Here is a 13,816-nt window from a genome sequence, read left to right on the forward strand (position 1 = left end):
CATACATACATCAATATATATATACATGCATAAATATATCCATACATACATACATATATACATACATATGTAGGGTTTATTTATATACATACACATCTAGATAAAAAAAATCCAAAATTAATATGACAAACATAATATTAATTTGTGTTTATAAAAATGCTTTATGATTTTTTTACGTAACAATGCATACAAACATACGTACATACATATGTAGGTGTATAAATATTGATACATATATTTATATATATACATATATATATATATACACATATATACGTATATTTGTGAATTCACAAATACATACATACATACATACTTACATACATGCATACATGCATACAGACATATGCAAATGTGCATACATGTATATATACACTCATGTATACATACATCCATATGTGTATACATGTATATGTATTTACATATATGTATGAATACGTACTTGCAAATGTACATACATACATATGACTATACATACAAACATACATACATGCATACATACATATACGAATGTGCATACATGTATATATACATTAATGTTTACATACATCCATATAAATATATGTATATGTATTTACATATATGTATGAATGCGTATATGCAAACCTTCATTCTTAAAAATGCTTTAAAACTGTTTTATGTAACAATGCATACAAACATACATACATACATATGTAGATGTATAAATATTGATACATATATTTATATACATACCTACATATATATATATATATATATATATATATATATATATATATATATATGTGAATTCACAAATACATACATACATACATACTTACATACATGCATACATACAGACATATGCAAATTTGCATTCATTTATATATACACTCATGTATACATACATCCATATGTGTATATATGTAAATGTATTTACATATATGTATGAATACGTACTTGCAAATGTACATACATACATATGAATATACATACAAATACATACATACATGCATACATACATATATGAATGTGCATACATGTATATATACATTCATGTATACATACATCCATATAAAAATATGTACATATGTATATGTATTTACATATAAGTGTGAGTGCGTATATGCAAACATACATACAAATGGATATACATACAAACATACATACATACATACATGCATACATACATATACAAATGTGCATACATGTATATATACATTCATGTATACACACATCCATATAAAATATGTATATGTGTATATGTTTTTACATATATGTATGAGTGCGTACAAGCAGACATACATATATACATATGAAGATAAATACATTCATACATACATAGACACATATGCATGTAGGAATTATTTGATACATAAATGAATACATAGATACATACAAATACATGAATATATATCAAAATTTATAAATAGAGGAAAAAATATTTCCATGATTAGAAAGAAAAACATCATTATTGTATGTGTTTATAAGAAATGCTTTACGATTTTTTACGTAACAATGCATACAAACATACTTACATACATATGTATGTTTATATATATACATACATATATATGTATACATACATACATATAAATATATATATATATGCACATGTATGAATACACACATACATACATACATGAACACATACAAACAGACATACATTCTTCCATCCATACATACATGCACACATACATATATACATACATATACATGTATTTATAGACATACATATTTAGTCAAAAAATATTTTCTAAAATTATTATGACAAACATCATATTTATTTGTGTTTATAAAAAATGCTTTACGATTTTTTTTAAGTAACAATGCATACAAACATACATACATACATATGTAGGTTTAAATATATACGTACATATATTAAAATACATACAGACAGACATACATACAGACAGACATACATACAGACAGACATACATACATACATATACATGTATTTATATACATATTTATAAAAGAGGGAAAATATTTTCCACAATTAAGATGACAAACATCATATCATATGTGTTTACAAACATACATACATACATATGTAGGTTTATATATATACATACATATATTTACATACATTCATACATATATATAAACATATATATACATATATGAATACACACGTACATACGTACATGAATACAGACATAGATACATACATACAGACATACATATATACATACATATACATGTATGAATACAAATACATGAATGTATATTACAATATATTAATAGAGGATTAATAGAGGAAAAAATATTGCCATAATTAGGAAATATTATATTTGTTTATTGAAAATGCTTTACAATTTTTTTATGTAACAATGCATACAAACATACATACATACATTCATATGTATTTATATATATATATATGGGTGTGTATGTATATACATACATATATGTATACATACATGTGTATGTATGTATACATACATACACATTATATATATATATATATATACACATACACATTATATACATACATACACATTATATATATATATATATATATATAGATATATATATATATATAATATATTATATAATATATTATTAAATATATTATAATATATTGTTATATATTTTTTATGTATACACATGTATGAATACACAGATACATACATCAATACATACATACATGCATAAATATATCCATACATACATACATATATACATACATATGTAGGGTTTATTTATATACATACACATCTAGACAAAAAAAAATCCAAAATTAATATGACAAACATAATATTAATTTGTGTTTATAAAAATGCTTTATGATTTTTTTTACGTAACAATGCATACAAACATACGTACATACATATGTAGGTGTATAAATATTGATACATATATTTATATATATACATATATATATATATATACACATATATACGTATATTTGTGAATTCACAAATACATACATACATACATACTTACATACATGCATACATGCATACAGACATATGCAAATGTGCATACATGTATATATACACTCATGTATACATACATCCATATGTGTATACATGTATATGTATTTACATATATGTATGAATACGTACTTGCAAATGTACATACATACATATGACTATACATACAAACATACATACATACATACATGCATACATACATATACGAATGTGCATAAATGTATATATACATTAATGTTTACATACATCCATATAAATATATGTATATGTATTTACATATAAGTATGAATGCGTATATGCAAACCTTCATTCTTAAAAATGCTTTAAAATTGTTTTATGTAACAATGCATACAAACATACATACATACATATGTAGATGTATAAATATTGATACAGATATTTATATACATACCTACATATATATATATATATATATATATATATGTGAATTCACAAATACATACATACATACATACTTACATACATGCATACATACAGACATATGCAAATTTCCATTCATGTATATATACACTCATGTATACATACATCCATATGTGTATATATGTAAATGTATTTACATATATGTATGAATACGTACTTGCAAATGTTCATACATACATATGAATATACATACAAAATACATACATACATGCATACATACATATATGAATGTGCATACATGTATATATACATTCATGTATACATACATCCATATAAAAATATGTACATATGTATATGTATTTACATATAAGTGTGAGTGCGTATATGCAAACATACATACATATGGATATACATACAAACATACATACATACATACATGCATACATACATATACAAATGTGCATACATGTATATATACATTCATGTATACACACATCCATATAAAATATGTATATGTGTATATGTTTTTACATATATGTATGAGTGCGTACAAGCAGACATACATATATACATATGAAGATAAATACATTCATACATACATACACACATATGCATGTAGGAATTATTTAATACATAAATGAATACATAGATACATACAAATACATGAATATATATCAAAATTTATAAATAGAGGAAAAAATATTTCCATGATTAGGAAGAAAAACATCATTATTGTATGTGTTTATAAGAAATGCTTTACGATTTTTTTACGTAACAATGCATACAAACATACTTACATACATATGTATGTTTATATATATACATACATATATATGTATACATACATACATATAAATATATATATATATGCACATGTATGAATACACACATACATCAACACATACAAACAGACATACATTCATCCATCCATACATACATGCACACATACATATATACATACATATACATGTATTCATAGACATACATATTTAGTCAAAAAATATTTTCTAAAATTATTATGACAAACATCATATTTATTTGTGTTTATAGAAAATGCTTTACGATTTTTTTTACGTAACAATGCATACAAACATACATACATACATATGTAGGTTTAAATATATACGTACATATATTAAAATACATACAGACAGACATACATACAGACAGACATACATACAGACAGACATACATACATACATATACATGTATTTATATACATATTTATAAAAGAGGGAAAATATTTTCCACAATTAAGATGACAAACATCATATTTTATGTGTTTACAAACATACATACATACATATGTAGGTTTATATATATACATACATATATTTACATACATTCATACATATATATAAACATATATATACATATGTGAATACACACGTACATACATACATGAATACAGACATAGATACATACATACAGACATATGCAAATTTCCATTCATGTATATATACACTCATGTATACATACATCCATATGTGTATATATGTAAATGTATTTACATATATGTATGAATACGTACTTGCAAATGTTCATACATACATATGAATATACATACAAAATACATACATACATGCATACATACATATATGAATGTGCATACATGTATATATACATTCATGTATACATACATCCATATAAAAATATGTACATATGTATATGTATTTACATATAAGTGTGAGTGCGTATATGCAAACATACATACATATGGATATACATACAAACATACATACATACATACATGCATACATACATATACAAATGTGCATACATGTATATATACATTCATGTATACACACATCCATATAAAATATGTATATGTGTATATGTTTTTACATATATGTATGAGTGCGTACAAGCAGACATACATATATACATATGAAGATAAATACATTCATACATACATACACACATATGCATGTAGGAATTATTTAATACATAAATGAATACATAGATACATACAAATACATGAATATATATCAAAATTTATAAATAGAGGAAAAAATATTTCCATGATTAGGAAGAAAAACATCATTATTGTATGTGTTTATAAGAAATGCTTTACGATTTTTTTACGTAACAATGCATACAAACATACTTACATACATATGTATGTTTATATATATACATACATATATATGTATACATACATACATATAAATATATATATATATGCACATGTATGAATACACACATACATCAACACATACAAACAGACATACATTCATCCATCCATACATACATGCACACATACATATATACATACATATACATGTATTCATAGACATACATATTTAGTCAAAAAATATTTTCTAAAATTATTATGACAAACATCATATTTATTTGTGTTTATAGAAAATGCTTTACGATTTTTTTTACGTAACAATGCATACAAACATACATACATACATATGTAGGTTTAAATATATACGTACATATATTAAAATACATACAGACAGACATACATACAGACAGACATACATACAGACAGACATACATACATACATATACATGTATTTATATACATATTTATAAAAGAGGGAAAATATTTTCCACAATTAAGATGACAAACATCATATTTTATGTGTTTACAAACATACATACATACATATGTAGGTTTATATATATACATACATATATTTACATACATTCATACATATATATAAACATATATATACATATGTGAATACACACGTACATACATACATGAATACAGACATAGATACATACATACAGACATACATATATACATACATATACATGTATTTATATACATATTTATAAAAAGAGGGAAACTATTTTCCAAAATTAAGATGACAAACATCATATTATGTGTGTTTACATTAATACATATATATACATATGTGCATGCATGTATATATACATTAATGTATGCATACATACATATAAATATTTATATATGTATGTTTACATCTATTTGTGTATAAATGTAAGCATATATGTATGTATGTATGTAAACATGTAAGTATATTTATGAATACATCCCTACTTACATACATGTATTTGTGTTTATATATATATATATATATATATATATATATATATATATATATATATGTATATATATATATATGCATGACTATATTTTCATGTGTATAATATTACACATGCACATATATGTGTGTATCTACATGCATACAAACATGCATACTTATTTATAATTTATACCTGTTTATGTATGTATATATTTTTATGTATGAATGCATGTATGTATGAATATATATAAATATACATGTAGGTATGTATTTATGTATGTACACAAATATATATGTGTACATACATACATTTTTTATATGTATAGATTTACACATGCATGTATATGTATGTATCTATGAATGTATTGTAACATAAATATTCACTGAAAATTTGATTCGTAAATATATGTACATCATTTTTTTCATATTTGTAAAGCCATATTATAATATATTAAAAAAAATATTTGTATGCATTCCATACAAAGACAAATACATATATGCAAAAATATGTGTATGTATTACTGTTTTATAAATAGAATTAAGGAACAATACATACATACAAACATACATTTATACATACATACATACATTCATGTATATGTATGTATGTATGTATGTACACATGTATGTATGTTTTTGTATGTATTGTCACACAATGTATGTATAAAAAGGTAAATTGTTTCAAAATACATACACACATGCATACACATATGTTTGTGTACTTATTCATATAAAATGTAGTTATGCATATATATAAACATATAGATACATATATGTATTGATGAATTCCTTCCAACTTACTATTCATACATACATTCATACCTGCATACATTTATATGAAAATTAATGTATACATAAAAATATATATATGAATACAGACATACATTTATACATACACATATATACATGTATGTATGTGTATATATGTATGTATGTATGTATACACGTTTGTATACATATATATGTATTTGTATTTGTATATAAACACATAAATGCATATTTATGTATGTATTCATAAATATATATTGAGGCAAATATATTTCAAAATTATGACGAAAAATCTTACATATCTTTGTTTATTACTATATATGTGTCAATATATTTGTATGAATTATGTATGTAAATATATTCTCAAAGATTCAATCTCTTATTTTTATTCAATTTCTTTTATTTATTGCTATTCGTTGAACAAAATAGAAAACAGATAACAACAGTTCTCAGATCAGTGTGGTCCCAAAAAATTATACTTAAAAGGACGATGACAACAATAACAGCAACAAAATGTTAAAATATAGGACAATATGAATTATATAGAATACATAGTATACAAGGAATACATTAATTAAAAAATGCAAAGTAAAAAAGTAGAATCATTATAAGTGATAAAATCTCCTTCATTAGTTCAAATTAGAAAATAATAATAATAATAATAATAATACATACATACGATTTGTATAGCGCTTTTCAAGTTACGCAAAGACGCTTTACAATTCTATGACAGAAAACATAGAACATACAAAATGCATATAATTTATAAAATCCATCTAAAATTCATAGGTTTAAAAATGCGAAATAGAAAAATACAGTTATATAAATCAACTATTTCTATGACAATAATACATACATATAATGTATATATATGTATTTATATGAAAACGTATATACACACATACAAATCAATGTTTGTGTATGAATACATACATACATAGTTGTATGAATAAAGGTATACATACATGTATGTAGGTTTAAATATATTTATTATATATATATATTTATATATACATACACATACATATACATTATGTATGTATGTATGTATATGTATTAACATGAATGTATGAAAGCGTACAAACAATGTAAATACATGTGAACATACATACATACATAAACACATATACAGATATGCATACATACATGCATATATACATACATATATGTATACATAGATACATACATACAGACATGTTTACATACATATATACATACATATATATACACACACATATGTATACATACATATACATGTATGCATGCATAAATATATACATACATATACATATGTGCATACCTGTATTTATACATACACGTATACCTACATGTATACATACCAACAAATACATATTTTCATCCATTCAATTTTTTTTTTCATTCGTATATGCATTCAAATACATGTGAGTGTGTAAACATTCATAAAAATATTTAAAAATTAGGGCTTCATATGCATACATACATATATGTACACAAATATGTTTCCATACATATACTTGAAGGCATACATACATACATTTATACATCCATAAATATACATGTATGCCTTAATACATTTATACATAAATACATACATGCATACATACAAACATACATACATACATGTACGTAGATACATTTATATAAATTGAGGAAAAAATATCTTCTCCAAAATTAAGGTGATGGACATCATATTTATACAGTATGTGTGTTTATAAAAAGAGCATTTGCGATTTGTTTATTTAATGTGAGAAGTTTACGTACCAATACATACTCACAAACATACATACATATATATGTATGTTTACATATATACATATAAAAGTGTATTTATACGTATATATACACATACAAATACATGTTGGTATAGATATATATGTACATATATACATACATATAAATCTATACATACATGTATAAATACATGTATATATATATTTATATATATATCATATTTTAGAAATACATATGTATATACAGTCATGCATATATACATATAAAATACATAAACTATACATATATATAGTTTATATATTAAATATAAATATATAAAATAAAACTGCATAAATACACACACAAACACATGTATAGATATACATGTATATATTGATATGTATGTACATATATACATACATATGAATGTATACATACATGTATACATACATGTGTATAATTATGACTAATTATTTGCTAAATAAATACAATTAAAAACTTTAAATATATATATATATATATATAACATATATATGTATATACATATACATATATACACATGTATGTAAATACATATATATACACACATATAAATACATATATACATTCATATAAACCTATATACCTAAATACATATATACATGCACACACACACACACATATATATATATATATATAAACATATATACATACATATATGTAAATGAATATAAATATATACATATAAATACATATATATACACAGTCATATAAACATGTATGTATATACATACATACATATAAACATGCACACACACAAACGTATATATATATACACACACATGTATACAAATAAACATATACATATATTTTTATAGACAGACATAGAAATACATTTATATATATTCATACATATACACATTCATACATGTATATATACATATACATACATATATACATACACATAGATATATACACACAAACATATATATGTATACATACACACATATAAACATAAATATATACATATAAATGTACATACATAGAAATACATTTATATATATCCATACAAATACACATTCATTGATGTACATATATATATATATATATATATACATACATATATGGAAATATATATATATATATATACATTCATATAAATGTATATACATACATACATATATACATGCACGCACACACACACACACACATATATATGCATACACACATATAAACATAAAAATATACATGTTTATAGACAGACACATATAAACATAAACATATACATGTTTATAGACAGACATATATCTGTAAATACATGGAAATACAATTATATATATTCATACATATACATATTCATACATGTATATATACATATGCATACATACATATATACACATACATATATACACACACAAACATAAATATATATACATATACATACACACATGTAAGCATAAATATATACATATATGTTTACATACATACATATATATGTACATCATAGAAATACATTTATATATATTCATACATATACACATTCATACATGTACATATATGTGTATATTTTATATACATATACATACATATATAGATAAACATACATACATATATACACACACATATACATATATATACACATATATAGATATATAAATATGGATTACATAGATATATTTGGAGTTATTTTAAGAGCAAAAAAGCAGTTATTTCAGGAGGATGATGATATAAGTATATGTAAAAATGAACAATAAAAAAGATAAACAAAGATTAATGATTGAATCAAATCCCTTATAAATCTATATCATTGATGTCCATGAATAGTTAGTAAAAAACAAATAAGTAAAATGTTTCTACCATGCAGATTGCCAATTTTGACTGTCTTCACCTGCCGTCGGGGTCAAAGGGTGACCCCGACGGCAGCGGGGGTGACGCAGCGGGGCAGGAAATCAGACAGACAGCTGAATTGAAGGCGGCACAAGAAGGTCCGTGTCGCCGCCGTGCTCCTGACTCCCCGCCATTGTATGTGGCTCGGTTTTTCTGTGTCGCCTTTTGTTTGCCGAGCACAACCCGTGACCCCACATTTTGGCGTCCTCTCCAGACGGCCAGTGAATGGAGATTCTCTCCCGGCAGAACAGAGCCATTACAGAAGTCTGCAGAAAAACAGCCCCGCCAGTCACATACGCCGCTTTAACACAAAACAGCGGCGGTTACGTAACGGGTCGGACCGGCGGAGGGAGCCTCGTCTTCTCTTACACCAATTGTGTTTCTCTTGTATTCCCCTCTCCTCCTGCTTTCGCTTATTTCCATTTCCTCCTGCGCAGCGCTTTCATTTATATTTATGACGGATTTTGCACGCCGGTCTGCACATTTCCCCCCCAAATACCGACGTGACCCGTGGTTTACTGGAAGCTGGAGAAGGAGAAGGAGGGGGTTACGGAGAGTAAACAACCCTGATAGCAGGGAAGCAGGAAAAGGCCTGGCAGTCATTTGAAGTCTGCAGAATGAGATGGTCCTTCCCTCCGACCCCCAACGCCCGACCGATTTATGACGCCTGATGTTCCCTTTGCTTTTTCAGCTCTTGGAGAACAGCATCTGCTGTGCTTGAGTCCACTTACCTCACACACACACACACACACACACACACTGCTGGTATGCGCTCTGCATTCCCGGGCTATCTATCAAGTTCCAGGGAAACACAGGTGGTGGCCCCCTCCCAGCCCGCGCTCCGGGAAATTCAATCAGTTGGCGTCCGTTTCGGTGTCGGAGGATGGCGTGCGCTGTGCGTGCACGTGTGTCCAACTTTTAGCTTCTTCCAGAAGCTGGCCGGCCGTCGGGGGCCAGTTTGTATCCAGCCCATTCCCGGTCCAGCTAACGGTGAATGCGGAAACACAGTAGATACTGAGTCCAGCTGCAAGCGGAGACACAGTTTCAGGAGAAACACTTATTGTTTTAATCAGGAAACAAGCAGATTTCACTGGATGTCTGAATGAGAAATTGAATGGTTGTGAGTCTATGTGTATATATATATGTAGATATATCAGGGGAGGCAGGAGAGGCCATGCCTCACTTGCCAATCTCTCGTTACCAGTGATTTGCATTATATATTTATTTTTCTTTCAACTTCACCATTTTTGGATTATTTAATTGTTCCAAATGGCTCAATTTTCACATTGACCGTTCAAATACTGAGAAGGTTCAGCAGTGAGGCCGCCGACTGTTGAGCCTCAATATAGATCGTGCAATGACAGCTGACTGCAGGCGTACTCTGCACCAGGACCGTATTGCTGTCTCTCTATATGTCACTATCAAAATATTTACACACTTTTTGCTAGATGAACTACATTTCCATTGTACAGTGTTTTTTTGTCAACTGTACAACTGTATGTGCGTTTCACTAGTTTCGCTACTGCTGAGCGATCATAAAATGGCTGCAAGAGCCACAAAGTGAGGCACGCAGTTCTCCTGCCTCATGGTAGGCGTGCCTCACCAGCTGTGAGCCATGTGTATATATATACATACCAATATAATACGTGTGTATATATATATATATATATGTACACACATGTATTATATTGGTATGTATATATATGTGCATGTATATATATACATACATATATATGCACATGTATACATATATACACATATATATATATATATGGATAATAAATGAACTCATTAATTGTAACATAGTAGTAAATGTAAGACAAGTATGAAATAAATACATAACAGTACAATATACATCAGTTTTCTAACATATCCACCGATTGTAAAGTACATTTGTGTGTCACACATGCAAATGGTCACCTGAAAGTAAGACAGATCCTCCACAGACCAGAGAAGTGGCAAGAAAGCAGAAGTTACGCTTGAAGATGAAGCAGAACACTTCTTTATTTGACTCGTCCAAAGCATCGGAGTCATATTCATTGGAGCTGAAATGCTTATGTAGGTTAAAAAAATAAATCACTGGATAAATTGAAGAAATGTAAAAATTAGATAACTAAAAATGACCTAAATTTAAAAAAATGTAATGAATAAACAGATTGAAAAATTAAATAAAGATTGATAGAAAATGGATTTGAAAAATAAATTAAGGTTGATAAAATCCCTCAGGAACACCTCGGTTGCACCAACAGTTACAGGAATCACCTGGCTTCTTACTGACCTTTCAAGCTTCGTGCCGTAATCAGTTCGCCCAAAGTCCAGGAGGTAAAACCTGCATCGGGTCCAGAGGTCGGGATATCGGCCCACTTTCTTTGTGCAGACTTCAGCCGGCGAGGGCCGGCGTGACAAAGGGGCTTTGCGGCCTGTGTCCCCTGAAAGGGATTAACAATGACGGGTTCTTGAGTCAGAGGCCCCGGCCCGCTGGGGGTTCACGTTGGGGCCTTCTCAGCCTCTGCACGATGGCGCTGAGTCACCGGGGGGGGGGGGTTTCATTTCCTGGAAGCACCTTTATCTCCGGCCGGGTAAAGCCTTCCCTCAGGTGGAGCTGGAAAGTGAGAGTTTGGTGGAATCCGACCCGTGAGCTTCCACACAGGGGCAAACAGGCCGGTCCTCTGTGAGGACTCGTTCTCCGTGAAAGGGCCCTTCAGAAGCAGCAGAATGGGAGGAGGGGCGGCAGAACCTGAGCCGGCTTCTCACATGGCCCGTTAATTATCTTTTATCCCAAATCGAGTTTTAACAGCTTCGCCGCCGTGCGTTTCAGGAACGAACGCGCTCGATGGATCAGCGCCCTGAGCCAGAACCTCGGCGAGGAGAAGAGTCAGGACAGAACAAGTGAGTCCTCGTCCAGAGCGACGGCGCCGCCTAGTGGTTCCTCGGCGCACCCGTTTCTGCTCCGATCGGAGCACTATTTTTGAAAAGTGGCTTACGGCCCATCTAAAACGTGCGGTTCTCCAGATGTCATGCAGGTGGAGGTGATCAGAACCTACACCGCCAAGCAGCCGGACGAGCTGTCGCTGCAGGTGGCCGACGTGGTGTTGCTGTCCCAGACCGTGGAGGACGGTACGTCGGATCTTCCCCTTAATATCTGCGGAAAACAGGGGCCGGAGTTGATTTTTTTTTCTGCCGGTGACCATGGCAACGGCTCTT

The 13,816-nt window shown here is 28.4% G+C and overlaps 1 protein-coding gene across 3 annotated transcripts in view; it reads left to right on the forward strand.

The window, feature by feature from the left end:
* Positions 1-13,816, forward strand: part of LOC147224526 (rho guanine nucleotide exchange factor 26-like) — a 45,707-nt gene that overhangs the window by 29,559 nt on the left and 2,332 nt on the right. For all 3 annotated transcript variants that reach the window (XM_086164865.1, XM_086164866.1, XM_086164863.1), the window contains 2 exons: positions 13,431-13,501; positions 13,625-13,729. In XM_086164865.1, the coding sequence (XP_086020991.1) occupies positions 13,431-13,501; positions 13,625-13,729 (176 nt within the window). The remainder of the gene's footprint in view (positions 1-13,430; positions 13,502-13,624; positions 13,730-13,816) is intronic.

This window comes from Fistularia commersonii, chromosome 18, assembly GCF_037954325.1.
Source record: "Fistularia commersonii isolate RoL2024-O1a breed Wild chromosome 18, RoL_Fcom_v1.0, whole genome shotgun sequence".
Lineage (NCBI taxonomy): Eukaryota > Metazoa > Chordata > Actinopteri > Syngnathiformes > Fistulariidae > Fistularia > Fistularia commersonii.